The sequence below is a fragment of the Petromyzon marinus genome, chromosome 40, assembly GCF_048934315.1.
Source record: "Petromyzon marinus isolate PM22_M1 ecotype Great Lakes invasive population chromosome 40, UKy_Petmar_22M1.pri1.0, whole genome shotgun sequence".
Classification (NCBI taxonomy): domain Eukaryota; kingdom Metazoa; phylum Chordata; class Hyperoartia; order Petromyzontiformes; family Petromyzontidae; genus Petromyzon; species Petromyzon marinus.
In genome coordinates, this window is record NC_133706.1 from 9,755,429 (window position 1) to 9,771,073 (window position 15,645).

The following is a 15,645-nucleotide window of genomic DNA, read 5'->3' on the forward strand; positions in this document are numbered from 1 at the left end:
TGAAGTAATAATGAAAATGCTGTAAAGCCCTTCGTCAATGCACTGCTGGATAAACGCCTCCCCATGCTGGGTCGGTCCAAGGTGGTAGTTTCACCACACTTCACCACTTTGGCCAGTGCGAGTTGGTGAAGCGGGGGGGGGGGGGAGACCCGAATCTCCAACACAACTTGCCACCGATGTTAGCCGTGGCCGGGAATCAAACTCAACTTTGCGGTGCACACCAACCACACCAACCTCACACCCGCATTCATCAAAGGCGAAGTGCATTCATTGCTCGTTGAAGAACAGAGTAGCGTACAGTTGTGGATACGCGTGCAGGCTGTCCCCGGGTTACGGAAGGGTTCGGTTCCCGAGAATGGTCCGTAACCCGACTTTTCCGTATGTCGTTTTCTCTCAGTAGGGGCCATCCATTTAGTACGTACGCATGGAGGGGGGAGGGGGGGTTAACCCAAACGCGTACGCTTGCGTATAGGGAGGGGGTTCTACTGACAATGTGCGTACGCATAGGAAACGGGGGGGGGGGGGGGGTGAATCCTCGATAATAATTTGTCTACATTGGCCTTCAAATGAGCCACAGTTCAGTGTCTTCAGCTGTGAGACGACAAGTACTAGAAGTGGGACTGTGGGAGAGGTGTCACTCGTGTGCCACCGTGCCCCCCCCCCGCCCCCCCCTGACTGCAGCTATCACGCAGCTCAGCCAAATTTAGTGGCCAGGGTACGCGACTTAATTATTTAATGCAGCCGGCGGTGGACTATCTGTTTGCTTAAACACGTTAATATTTTTAATCCTTGATGGTTTCTGCGTGGATTAAATAGCAGCCGTTCTATAGGATTCTGGGGGGGGGGGGGGGGGGTGCGTCAGGCGTACGTACACAGGTGGGGGCGGGGGGTCTAAAAAGTACGCGTGCGTAATGGGAGGGGGGGGGAGAGGTCAAGTTTTTTACAGATTTTTTTGCGTACCTACTCAATGGATGGCCCCGTACCGCATCGTGCTGTCGTTCGTTTTCTGTAGCGACCTGCATCGTACCGCTTGCACGTACGCTCTGCAATTTCTACGATTCTTTCACTTCATCGAACATCTAAGGTACCCTAACACTGCCCGTAATTGATCCAACCGGACGCATTGTTTATGGATACCACGAAACATGTGAATGTGAATTGTTTACAGAAAGCAGTCACTTCCGAATTTACGTTTACCGCGTGCATTAGGCTCGCCCTAGACTTCTCCGATCGCCGCAGGCTGAGAATGTGAGCACTCGAAGTGCAATTGTGTTAAGCGAAGTACATGCAGTCGTTATTGCAATGCAATTAAGGGTGATATTCCATTGAAAGTCGCGGTAACAATCTAACGGCGTGACTGAGTCCAGAGCGGCTGATACACCAACTGCCCTTGGGGAGGAAGATGCTGCCCGCCTTAAACAAATCCGCATATTGACATTTAAAAAAAACATGATTTATGGGACAAATGGCCGTAAGCTCGGATTTCCGTAAGTCGAGTCTTCCGCAAATCGGGGACTAATTGTGGTGTCATTGGGTTTATATTGTGTTCACTATACAGCATGGTACAAAGTGGTGCGGTACAGTACTTATACAGTGGTGTAATACACGTAAGTACTGGGTAACTACGGTACTTGTTGCAGTGGCAAGTAACTAAGGTACTTGTTACTGTATTTGTGATCGCAAGTGTATTGTATAAAGGGTGGAGCCTGGGTTGCCACCTGTCCGGTGCTGATCCGGTACTTGGCATTGTCTGTGTTGGGATGGCGGGGAATTTATTTGTATCGAGATGTGGTATAGGTTACACGCGTGAAACTGTATAGGAACCAGCGATGAATTATTTTAGATCGATTTACGTTTGTGCAATAATAGCGGATTTCTTTCCCCACTTCTAGATTTGAAGCTTTCGTGACTGCAAGGATCCATACTCTTTGGTTCTATTCGGTAAAGTCACGTAGGTAAAACGTCGTGATTTTTTCCCCACGTTTGGCAACGGCTGTTTTTGCACACATGTCTCTATTCGATTCGTTGCTGCACTCTTATTTATTCAGCCTTTCGCCGTTTTGGCGAGTCCGGGTCATGCTCACAAAACGAGGCGTTGCCCTGATCCCTTGAGACGTCACCCGGTTCAACAAAATTAATTTGACACTTTATCACAGTGCCCCGTGTTACAGTACCGCACGGCGGTGATGATGCTGTATAGAGAACCCCCAGGCCGACTGACAGCGCACACGTTTTGTGTGGGGGGGGGGGGGTCGAGAGCGGAAAAAGGTGGCAACTCTCAGCGGGCACAGAAGTCAGTGAGATTCTCGTGATTTCCCAGCGGGGTGGATTATGGGAGCTGTAGACGTTATGCAATGTGTCAAAAGCAATCCTCCTCGGGTGACAATAACAAAAACCTCAGTGGCGAGCACCGAACAACAGCGTTAAACGAACGTTACACCAATGTGAAATGCTCACCGGCGGTGGAGTCTCTATTGACGAACAATAAATTATTAATAACGACAGGAATAAGTAATGGCCATCGCAGTGTTAACATCTGCAGGTGCGTTCTCCTTTATGGAGGTGAAAGTTGGACGATTGTAAAGGTCTGACAGAGAAAACTAGACTCAATTGAAGTGTGTTTTTTTTTTGTATGAGGATGTTCAAACATTTCACAGACAGACACGATCAGTAACGTGAATGTATTGCGGATAGCAGCGGGGTATGGCAGGAAAATGGACGAGAATAATTGGAGAGAGGCAGGGTTATATTTCTCGGACATTTAATGAGAAAACAAGAGACTGAATGATAATGTCTCGACGGGGAATATGAGATATACAAGAAGCCTGAGAAGACGGCGTATTAAGCACCAAAAGCAATTTGGACAATTGGATGCCACTGGTGGGAACTAATGCACAGCTCTTGAATAACATTATGGACCGAGCTAAAAGGAGGACCATTATCGCCGACGTCTTTGAGAAAGGACATGGCACATCGTTCTAAACTATTTACTATTTTTTATTTTACAAGGTAAGGCCCTCTAGCTCTTTTTCACAAGCGATCTGGCCACAAATGATAGCTCCACAAAGTGGCTTAGCATGTGGACATTTCTTGCAGCCAAATACTCTAAAAGCGTTGTTTCCAAATGTGTAGGGAAAATCCGCAGGACCCGGAGAAAGTTCCACACGGAGAGAGAGACACGCAAACTCCAAATATAGAGGCGTCGGGACTGATTCCACGACCTCCTGCATACCAGGAGAGGTAGTTAACATCTCTCCACTGCGGTGCCCTAGTATATGACCCCCCTCCCTCTGTGTGAAGAGGCTGTGACGCCCGATTTATATCGGGAGCTGAGCCAGGGGCGCATGCACGGTTGTGCATCGCGGTTTCCCGGCCACTGCCAGCATGTTTAGCTGTGGCTATGAGGCATCTGCAGAATCATTGACAACACTCGTGGTGCTATTGAGTCTGCGTTTATTTCTGCCTTCAACAACGTGCCATAAAGCCATTCAAAGAGTACTGAGCCACTGGTGGGCTGGAGCTTCTTGGGTCAGAATTGCAATCAATGCGTTGGCAGGGGTAGAAATAATATATTTGTGAACAAGACAATCTTGTCAGGGTTGCCGAGGGGTTAGTGATAAGAAATTTGGCGTAAAACTACCACGAGGCCTGAAGTAAAAAAACAAATGCTGATCATTGCATTGGCGACGAAAACCGACGTTTTAAATGGAGGTGACATCAACGCCGATGAGTCTGATGACATAAACTTTAAATGCACAGCAGCGCACGGACGGCAGGTTTGGTAAACAAATAGTCGCGTTGAGTTACTTTGTCTGCAGTGTATCAGAAGTCCTCTGATCCGTGAGGAACCGGGGAGTGAACTTTGCAGATTATATCTGTAATCTGCCAAGTAATTACGGGAACCATTCGCTTGTGTCTGGAATACCCCAAATTCCATAGTGTATCTGCTCCCCTGAGTTTGAAAAAAAAAGAACCTTCGGGGGGAGGGGCTCCCCCCCCACCCAATGCTACGTCACTGGCACTGGGGTTATGCTTCCCAAACTGACACCCTTCCCGATACACCCTTCACATGAGCGCAGCCTTTCCCACTGTGACACCCACACACGCAAACGCACGCACGCGCACACGCGGGGTTCCCTGCGCCGTGTCACCTCCGACACTCGCAACGCTTCTGAAGCCGCCCCCTGTCACACTCACCCGGCCTGGATCGCTCGCAGCGCGAGAACATCGGGGGAGTGGGAAACGTCTTGTGTGGATTTGTGGGTTAAACCCGTGGAGTGGTGCGACGCGTTCCACACTGTCGTCACCGCGAGTTGCCCAATCATCAATAATTATCGGCCATAATCTTTCCACTGCTGGATGAGGGCCTTCACTCACAGTCGCCACCCCCCTTCACGGTTTCTGCGGTGCCACAATCCATTTCACTCCTGCCCATGAGGTGATCTCATCTCTCCATCTTCACGGCGGTTGTCCCCTCAGATGTGTTCCATCCTTTGGCTCCCATTCTGTAATCGGTCTCGTCCAAAGGACCTCATCCCTCTAGGGCAGTGGTGGGGAACATCCGGCCCGCGGGCCGTGTAAGGCCCGCGAAATCATTTGATGTGGCCCTGCCAAGGCAACGGCAGGCGGGACTCGAAATTCAATAAATCTAGGAGCAAACCTAGAAAAAGAGTTGCGAGTAGCAAACATTATCAATACCAGCTAACATCATCACACGCCTCGCCAAAGATAAGCAGTTCCAGCCATCATATTACGGGCGAGTTAATTAAATGTTTGGCCAAATATAACAGGCTAATTTTTAAGTTGATAATTTGTATGGCCCGCGAATGATGTTATAAATATCCAAATGGCCCTTGGCAGAAAAAAGGTTCCCCACCCCTGCTCTAGGGTGTGACGTGTCCTTGTCCGGCCTGCTTACTATTTGAACAGTCAATACAACGCGTTTAATATTGTTACTTCTCGGCTCCACGCAGTGCTCTCTCTCTCTCTCTCTGTGTCTCTCAGCGTTATTCCAAGCACGCGCTTCTCCATTCTTTTCTGTGGACATTTCAGCTTTTGTTCCTTTCGATTTTGTCAATGTCTATGTTTCTCATCTGTGTGTCATAGCAGGCAACTTGGGCTGATTGAAAATTTTATTTTCCAGGCACACTGGTATGATTATATTCATGATCATACTGAACGATTTGATTTGGAATAAAATATTTATGCCGTTCTAACTATCCAAGGAACAGCTATTCCCCTTGCTGAGCGGAAAAATGTACCTGGTGTTATGAATGCATCTGCTTTTTCTAAAGCCCAGCGTCAGATGTTGCATATATAATTCACATCCGCCGAACTCTCCCGGACGATGATGGATGGAAATGCCTTGGGCCCCCATCAGCAGATGGCATGGAACGCACGGACAATCACGGTATCTACGTTTGGATTTTCAGCCGACGTTTTGTGTCGTGGGCGTGGGCAGGTCACGTCCCGGCTAGAAGCAGCGGTGGCGGCTGGTTCGCGTCTCGTGACGGAGTGGCGGGCCAAAGGGAGGGAACGCGCCCTAGAGGGCGTCAACCACGGAGATGGAGCGGTGAAATCAGCTCGTGCTGGATGGATTTTTGCATCTCTGGACCGCGAGAGATTGCAATGCATTGGGGAGGCCGTCATCCAGCAGTCGATTTGATTGATTATTACGTGATTACGACGCTTCGAATAATTCACGAGATTCATAATTCGTGCGTACGGTCTCGTTTTGTCGATGCCCCACTGCCCCCTCTGTGATCCCATTCTTCCATCTCTCCCTTTACATTTTTTTTTATAAACCTCTACAGATGATGCCACAGCCCCTGGGGTTGATGTTGCTGGTCAGGTCATCTGGAAATAATCGCACAATTTTTCCCCTCGCCCTCAAGGTCCTAACCCTGGTGACAGCCCCGGTTAAATCAACAGACAGAATCTGCTGGATGTCACCGACTCTGCACGCGCCAGAGACCCATCACTGTGCCGTCAGCGGGACTTGCCACTCGGAAATTTACTCGACGTGAGAATGTAATAATAATAGTTTAAATAATTGTTTAGAGTGCTTGTTCAGTCTTCCTGCTGGACCAACGCCTCTCTGTGCCATGGGGGTCGTTTCTCCATCCTCGGGAATTCATTTCCACCGGGTCTGTCTTGGCCGGTTACTCCCGTAAAACCACTCCAAGTGTACCTCATGCCGTGGCTGCAGCTCCGGGTGAAGTGTCGACGAGCACCCTGGAAAATATTCGGCGAGGCTATAAACCCTGACTCTACTTCACCGCTTTGGTTGGTGCAAGTCGGTGAAGCGTGGCACCCAGGACCAGTTCAGATTATGACTCGTCACAGATGTCGGCCGTGACCCGGAATTCGAAATCGGGTCGCCAGGTTCGTCAAGCAGTACGAACCACTGCGCCACTACTCCACCAATTTTACGAATTATAATAATTAAAATATCAATAATTTCAGCGAGTGAGAGCCCATTGGGGTGACAAGTCTCTTTTTTTGCCAGGGGAGACCGGCGTAAATAGGAATTTGCAGGAGATGCAGCAAATTGTGGGTGTTTACGCTGTGGAGTGCTTGGCAATGGTTGAACATGTCACTGAAATAAACTGTTTATTGTATTTTAACTTAAACTGCTCCAGGGTTACAAACTCTAAACGGCTGCTTCGTAAGAACTGTGGGGGGGGGGGGGGCATTTCAAGGACAGCTGAAATTGAAGTATCCCTGTACATTTACAACAAGCGACAAAAGTAAACCACCGGCACGCGCGTGCGCATTTGTGTGCGCGCGCTAAGTAATTTGAAGTTGAATAACAATTTCTTCAAAGCCGTCTTCATCAGTTTATGTCAAGGAAGCAATCGAGTCGTTCACAGGTCCAGCGGTGTTCATTTTGTCCGTGTATCAAACCGTAAAAAAAATAGCCCCCACTCGCTTTATCGCCCACGCGATTCGACCGTAGCAGAACAAAGACGGAAGAGAGGCTGGGCAAAGGAGCCCTCCTTCCTCTTGCCACCAAGACGGGTTTAATTAAATCGCGTGTCCCGCTTCGGCCACAATGCCACCTGTTCTTCGGCCTCGGCGTGGCTGGGTGCTATTTCCAAGCGAACGGACCCACCTCCGCCGACGTGAGGCCTTGGGAAAGTTTATTTCACAAAAGCGCTCTCGGCTTCAAGAATGTTTTGGCACCCGAGTGCCAGGGGGAGGGAGGGGGGGGAGGGACTCCTGGCCGTCTCCCATCGCCGAGTGTTACTTTTCGTACCTGTCGCTGTTCCCAGAGTCGCACGTAATGCCGCCCCCACCCCTAGCTACCTCCCCCCCCCTCCCTCACCGCCCCCCCCAATGTCTTCTCTGGTTCGGCAGCAGCAAGCAATAGACATTTTAAATATCAAGCGAGTAGAAACTCGATGTAGATGTAGAAAAAAAATCCTGCATTTGGACCGCGCGCAATTTTTAACCACAGCGACGTTCTTCACAGGTGACGATAATCATTTTTGGTTTTGCCAATTGTCAGTGCGGACAACCTCATCAGTGAGGGATTTTCTAGGTGAAATACCCAAGTCATGATAATGATAGTAATATTATAGGCATTATCACGGTGACGTGAACGTACACTGGATATCAAATGCCTGCAGATGACTACTTAAAGATGGAAAAACACGTCACGAGAGTTCACCGCTGAAACATTGAAAACTGTAGAGGCCAGCTCAACTGCATTGTGAAGTTGGCAAAAGAACAGCGTGTGATGTGATACAAACACATTTGGAATTTCCCGAGAGGCTTCACTCGACCACATCTCGGTGGGCAATGCAGGACGGAAGGGACACCGGTCATCGATGGGTAAAAAGATGGGACGCGTATGTTTTGTGGTTAGCGCGCTGCGCGACGAACCCAGCGACCCGAGTTCGACTCCCTCTCGCGGTCAACACCAGTGGCGATTATCTGAACCAGTCCTGGGCCTCCCCTAGGTCGACTCAGCAAAAAAATGAGTACCTAGTGCGGCGTGTAGACATTGCCACTGCGGAGACAAAGGCGGCCGGGCGTGGTGCTGGCCACCCACCCCGTTGTGTACCGTGCGGGCCTTCATAGGCGCTCGCTAACAGCACTTGCTCTAACAGTCTGTTAAGGCTATATGGGGGATCTTTGTCTTTGTGTGTGTATATAAATATGTATTTTCGTGTGCGTGCATGTGCTCGCACCAATGAGCGGAGAACCGGGTTGCTAAAACGTCGTGAGATGGCACAGTGGGGAGTGCGGGTGGTACGCCTGACAGTGATCTGAGTCAAGTTAACCTATAGCACCTGGGTCTGTCCCATCACCTGTCCGCGAGAATGTGAGACTTCACGTGGCGCAAAGTGCACCTAGCTTGGCACAAGCATCGCCGTGACGCCACTGCCACATCGTGGTGAATGGGATTTAACATTTGTGTTTGTGTACCTGTGGGATTGTGCAACTGCGATGCGTATTTGCTGGTATTTTCTTGTTTAAACGTCAATAAATAATTGCCGTAAAGTCTATTTTTAATGGCCTGTGCGGGCTTTCCCCAGGCTAAACTGTTTACAGGCAATTACTGTAATTAAAATGTACGTTAGAAAAAAATCCTGTATGGATCGGTTGGTGTACCATGTCTTAGTGAATGGGCCCTTTCCTGGAGGCATCAGGCAGTTTAGACAGCACGCCTCTGACTTTCCTGACCAGACACTGCATGTCGCAATCGGTCCAGAGTTTTGCTTGCGTTGATCCAATGCTCCTTGGAGGGCAGTGTTGTTGATGGGATGTCTAAAGGGTGCATCTTTAGGTTTTTTTGTTTTGTTTTTTACGTGGAGAGACAAATGCAGGAATTATGTGCTATGTATTTCGTTATGAAGAGTCTCCACATTGATGCTGAACGATCGGTTTCCGTTGTATACCCAGGGAGATTTATAATTTAAACACGTTATTCACATTTCCATGGATATCACGAGAATAAAGCAATATCCCCATACGTTATTTTGCTGAATGTTTTCACCTAAACGTGTGTTTTTTCGGTTTATTTATGGCTTTTGACCGCTCGGCGTCGTAATCGTTGCCCATTATTCTCCTTGCAAATTGTTTCGAGTTTATTTTTGTAACTCAACTCCCCTTTCAAAGGGACTGCAAATCGATGGCATCTCACACGATCATAAACAATTAAACGGCGCATTCACAAACCCACGACTTTACGAATTGTTTAACATTATTACATCGGTACACGTGCGCGCGCACACACTTGCAATCGACCTGCAGGCCTTTTGTAGAATTTTTTTTTATTAACGAAACTCTGCTTTTGTTGTTGTTGTTGTCGTCGTAAGCGGGAAGCGCTTGCCAATGTCGTCCGCCCCGTGCAGTTTGTAAGGGGGTGGTGGATTTGACACTCGCACGGGGGTGTCACTTTCCCAGGGCACGCGGGCTGAGGAAGCCGAGGCAGCTCCCGCTATTGTCACACCTCCGCTTGCGTAACGTGTCACTTTATCACCAGCCACTTGAAACGGCAACACGTTTTTTGGTATGGAAGTGTCACCTGCGAATTCTCCGAAAGGAGTTTATATGTCGGGATGGCACAGGCACAACTCAGACCGACTCCGACCACACCGCCGAGGCAACTTCACTCAAGATGTGTGCCGACCAGCTCGCCGCTCCCGAGGCCAGCAGCCCCGGCTGCGCTCACCCCACCGCGGCGGCCGTCGCGGTCATCGCCGGCAAGGGCAAATCCGGCGGCTACACCCGCATCAACAAGCCGGCGGCGTCCTACACGGCCCTCATCGCCACCGCCATCCAGGACTCGCCGCAGAAGAAGCTGACGCTGTTGGAGATCATCGGGCGGCTGCAGCAGCAGTACGAGTGCTTCAACGGCGCCTACAAGGGCTGGAAGAACAGCGTCCGCCACACGCTGAGCGTCAACAAGTGCTTCGTCAAGGTGCCTCGCGACGCCAGCCGCCCTTACGCCAAGGACAACTTCTGGACGCTGGCGGCCGTCGAGGACTACGTGAACGCCGACGGCACCTTCCGACCGCGCAGGCGACGCGCCGGCGGCAAGCGGAGGGGCGCGGCCGACCAGAGCGGCAGCCCGGACAGCGCCAAGTCGGCGTCCTCGCCCCGGCACCCCGACGGCAGAGAGGCGAGCGGGAGCCGCGACTCGCCGCCGCCGCCGCCCCCGCCGGCGAGCGGCAGCCCCGGGCAGTCGAGCACGAAGTTCAGCGGGCCCTTCTCCATCGAGAGCCTGCTGCTGCCCTCGAAGGGCGAGTCGCAGGCGGCCGTGGCGAGGGCGAGACGGGCGTTCGCGTTCGCCGGCGCGGAGGCGCGCTGGGACGTGGCGGCGTTCGGGCTGCTTGCCCACGAACGGGCTCGCCTGGCGCTGGCGGACACGCTTGCGCTGCTGCCCCTGCAGCAGCAGCAGCAGCAGCAGCGCGGCGCGTGCGGCTGCCCGTGGCCGGCAGCCAGCGAGCTGATCTGTGGCTGCCAGGTAACCTATCCTGGCACGAGAGCGGAGGGCGCGGCGTACGGATTCGCGTCGGCGGCGGCGTACATCGGCATGCCGCTGGCGTTCGGCAGCAGCAGCAGCAGCGGGAACTTCTCGCAGCCCGTGTGCTAGGGGGCGAGAGCCGCGGGGTTCTGTCCGCGAGGGAGCGGGCTCAGGCGAGCTTTGTACATGTCGTTCTGAAGTTTGCCTTGTTGTTTTGATTGGAGGAAAAAAAAATCGCTTTTAAATTCAGGGCTGCAACTTAACTTGGTTGCAATGTTTCCGTGTACGCTGAACGTGGTTGTGTGGAAGAGCCTAGGACAGCTTTGAGCTTTGTCCTTTTTTCCCCCAAGAAAGGAAAAATCTAAAATGTGTCAAATTGTCAAACTAGCTTGGGGTGGTGCTAATATCCGCTGATGGGCCTTGGGCCATAAGTGACGGAAATTCAACAATCCTATGCCAGGGGCAAACGCCCACTACTTGGGGCTGATGATGTTTAATAACCTGATGGGATTGGGTGAAACATCAAGCAGAAGATAAACTGCAGATCACTGCGCTACAGCTGCCAGAATTACGACCACCCCTGACACTCAATTCCCCGGGCTGCCATGGATGAAGTTTCGTTTCAGCCCTGAAGCGTTTAGATATTATTATTTTCATCCCATATACGTTAGCACTTCTCAAAATATATTTTTGAAAATACATACATATTATTTCACCTGCATTGTCGTTAATTTTGCTGATGTTTTTGTTCACGCGTTTGCTTATCCAATAGTATTTAGTATACGGTATATTGATATTTACATTAGCTTTCTGTCCTTAGATAAAATTTAGTTTTATATATATTGTGTAGAGACATACGAATTAAAAATGAGGCTAATTCCATCTATTTATTCGATCGTTCTAGCGCAGCGGTCGGCAACCGAATTCCGTAAAAATAAAAACCGAACTCGATATATATTCTTGGTTCTTTCGGTAAAGTCACGTAGAAGTGAGAATTTTATTGTTTTATATTTTTATTATTTTATTGTTTCCCTTCTACGTGACTTTACCGAAAGAACCAAGAATATGAATCCCTGCAGTCACGAAAGCTTTAAATCAAAAATCGAACTCGATATTTCAAGAAGCCGCAGTGCAAGGTGATACATACGGGAGACGGCTGGTAGCCCATTCAAGAGCCGCGTGCGGCCTCGCAGCCGCACAACGCGTGGCGTTTTGACTGTAAATGTCTCCACGATGATTACGACTCGGGATCGTGTTCACGTCATATATATTTTAAAGACAAGAATGTAGATGGAATTCAAAGCCTTTTATATAATGTTTCTTTTTTAACGCCCATACCCGTGTGATTATCTATTTGAATTTATATTTGTTCGTCCTGTGATGAGAGACGTGGACGCGGCGTGCGGAGAGAAAAGAGAGGTACCCTCTCGTACGTGGCGTGTGCGTCGTGTGTGCTTGTGCTTTTGAGAGGCGTGTCTTCTGTCCGCGGTTTATTTAAAGTGCGTGCGCGTTTCTTGTCGGGCTCCGCCAGGGCGAAGCTTGTACGTGTTGAGTGCTCTCATAGACATTAATATTATTTTCCTATATATCATTTATAATAAAAATAAAATACAATGTATGGAAAACGTCGCCGTGCCTCCAGCGTGTGGTGAACGCGTCCGCGTGCCCCAAGCGCCATTTACTTGACTGTGATGGTTTGCAAAAACAAAACATTCTCACGTGTACTGCGTTGCCCGCAGCCGTTGCCTACAGATAATGGATAACTGACGAAAACTATTGCCACCAGTGATGTATACGTAAAACATTTTTTTATCCGGGACATAGCGTTGAAAGAATAATAGCTCACAAGAGTGGGAAAGTGGAAACAGACATGTACATATTCATTGTCTTTAGTGAACGAGTGGCGTATTGTTAAGCAGCTGGCAAAAAAACCGGGACTTTAAATGCACTGGGAAAACTTACAACATTCCAAAGACCTGCTCGCTCAAAGAGAGGACAATCTTTAGAAAACCAGGACAGGTGGCAACTATAGCCAGGGCTGCGAATCCAACTCAGTAGCCTGGATTATTAGCAAAGTGCGCAAACCTCAGCTCCACCGCTATCCCCTCCACCTTTCTACCGCTCCACCCCTCAACCCCTCCATCGCGTCAGTATAAATGTGTCGAAACCCTCCACCACCCGACACGGCCAATCAGTAAGGGATTTGTCTATTCTGGCAAATAGCCCAATGATGCTGGATGTAATTACCAGCGAAACGTCGCACTCAGATTGTAAATGTTGTTGATTCACTCTCCAACACACCGGTGGGCTGAAGTAGCAACTAATTGGCGTTTTGTTTACGCGACAAATCCCTTACTGATTGGCTGCGTCGGGTGGTGGAGGGGTTTCCACACATTCACGCTTACGCAATCTAACCCAAAAAAAACATTATTATGAACAAAATAAACGCATTAACAATCACTTCGCGTGATATCGCAGGTCTCAAACCTGCCCGCCGAGTGGCGACACAGCGTATCATCGGCCATCCCTCCGATATTCGGCCACGGTAGGAGCGAAAAATTCGCAGCTTTTTTTCTCTTCTTCAGAGATGCACGGTTCGAATCGGGTAGTCGGCACTGATGAACGCCGCGGTGTGTAGAGACCGTAAAAACACGCGCCGTCTGCTGCACGCGTGCACGTTAAAGATTCGGGTTTTGTTTCATGATTCGAAGAGGAGAGCTGGCCATTGAGTGCCGGGCGTCACGGTCCAAGTTTTAAACATTTGAAAAAGATTACACCGTAAAATTATCCATGATAGAAGGGTTTTTTTGTGGTTGGATGGCGTAAATATAAATGTGTCGTTAAACCCGCCACCACCCGACACAGCCGATTAGTAAGGGTTGTCACGTAAACAGAACATGCCAATTAATTACTAGTACAGCACACTGGTGTGTCGGAGAGTAAATACATAACATTTACAATTCGAGTACGACGTTTCGCCAGTAATTACAAATAGCATTATCAGGCGACAGCCAGATTTTTGAAGAAATCCTCCTCCTTCGCTCTTAAACAGATGGATAAATGTGATGTCGTCACTTGTGAGCAAATCAGGTGCAAAGGCCAGAGGGGGTGGTGGGATCGTTAATGTAGCACGTGAATTACGAGGCATATCCATTACCGGTTGGCTTATTCATAGGCTAATCGTAAAATTACTCTTTGGTTTTTTTCTGTAAAGTCACGTAGAAATGAGAAATAATAATAAAATTACATAATAGCATACGACGTTTCGATTGCAACGCAAGCAATCATCATCAGGCATAGAAGAGCTACATTTAAGAGAGAGAGGAAACACGGAACCGCAGATATATATACAGACACCTAAGCAGAGGGAGTTAACACAGAGACACAAAGGACACAGCGTTGCAATCGAAACGTCGTATGCTATTATGTAATTTTATTATTATTTCTTATTTCTACGTGACGTTACCGAAAAAGCCAAAGAGTAATTTCTGCAGTCACGAAAGCACCAAATCAAGTCTAATCGTAAAATTGCTCAGTTGGGGAACAATCGTCTCCCGCTACCGTGAGAACTTGGTAGCAACCCTCCCGAACAAAAATCGCGCGACTCAATTGGGGCTTTCCTGGGTAAAACGAGCGTAATAACCGTACAAGTCACGTTTTGCTCAAATGAGGGGGTGAGGCGGTGCTCAGCTGATCCGGTCTACAATACTCTGTATTAGTCTTCGGGTCTGTGGATCTCTGTGGGTCTCCGATTGAGTCTGTGCCTCTGTGTTGGTTCTGGGATCTCAGTTTTGAGTCTATCAGCCTTTGTACCTCCGTGTGTATCTACGTGTCTCTATACAAGTCATTGTCTGCGTGCGAGTCTATGGGTCTATATGTGAGTCTGCATGTGAGAAAGCACTGGATGATAGCCATTGCCAGCACATTGCAGAATCTCAACGAATCCACGTGCATGCATCATCATCATCATCACGTGAGAGTGGAAAACCCGGAGTGGACTTTTCTGCCTACGCATTCCTGTCAACCCACACGGTTTACCCCGTATTCTTGATTTAAAGCTTTCGTGACTGCAGTAATTCATATTCTTAGCTCTTTCGGTAAAGTCACGTTGAAGGGAAACAATAAAATAATAAAATATATATAAAACAATAAAACATTCTCACGACGTTTCGACCATAACACAAACGGTCGTAATTAATGCAAACCGACACACCTGATGACGACCGTTTGTGTTATGGTCGAAACGTCGTGAGAATGTTTATTGTTTTATATATATTTTATTATTTTATTGTTTCCCTTCAACGTGACTTTACCGAAAGAGCTAAGAATATCAATTACCCCGTATTCTTGTAAAGGGAAATTGAGTTTTCACGTCCGTACGGCGTACAGCCGTTTCAATACGGGCAAGAACAAACGACTTGTATCTATTTGTTTGTGTTTCTCCCTCGTGATGGGACTTTGTAGAATGAACGTTGAGATTTATAAGGGGGCACGGGGTGACCAATAAGATCTGAATTGGTCTGTAATAAGGTAGGGCACTGATAAGGGGTTTGACGGCTATGCCTACGCGACCTTGAGCCGCACAGCTCCGTACACAGTTTGGAACCTGCGGAAGCGTAAACGTTTACAAGCGGCTCGTTTCAAACGGGACGCACTTAAACAGTTTACAATTCAGCAGCTCCACGCAAACTGCGACGGTGCAGCGCTTCCCACCGCAAACAGCCCTAGTGGCACGATTCCGGGGGTGCCATGAGCCCCCCACCCCCTCCCACCGCCCCCCTTCTGAGAGCGGTGGTGGAGCTGGCTCCCTAAGGGTGGGTGGGGGGCTCTTAGCAGAAATAATTTTAGCCCCCCCCCCTCACCACCCTCTCCTTGCTATGCATTGTAGAGTATAAACTCCGAGTCAGATAGACGCGTGACGGAGCTTCCTTTCGTGGCCATAAGACGTAGCTCAGCGTGTTGGTAAAAAACACCGTGGCATTACAAGAGGGGGGGGGGGTGGGAATAAGTATATGATAGGCGACGTTCCGGTAAATGATCCTTTTTTCATAAAGCACGCATTACGACGCCAGAGAGCTGCTATTTGTGCTTTTGCATCACTGACGACGCAGCAGCAGCATCACCAAATAATTCGAAGTGGGTCTTTCCGCCAGCAGGGCTCTGAGCAG

The 15,645-nt window shown here is 49.1% G+C and overlaps 1 protein-coding gene across 1 annotated transcript; it reads left to right on the forward strand.

Annotated features, from left to right (window-relative positions):
• Positions 1-9,581: 9,581 nt before the first annotated feature.
• Positions 9,582-12,106, forward strand: LOC116950668 (uncharacterized). Its single transcript, XM_076073110.1, has one exon. The coding sequence runs from the start codon at positions 9,629-9,631 to the stop codon at positions 10,604-10,606; it is 978 nt and encodes a 325-aa protein (XP_075929225.1). The 5' UTR covers positions 9,582-9,628; the 3' UTR covers positions 10,607-12,106.
• Positions 12,107-15,645: the final 3,539 nt, after the last annotated feature.

Excerpts from the sequence above, each read along its gene's own strand:
- LOC116950668 (XM_076073110.1), top strand. The coding sequence starts at position 9,629 with ATGTGTGCCGACCAGCTCGCCGCTCCCGAGGCCAGCAGCCCCGGCTGC.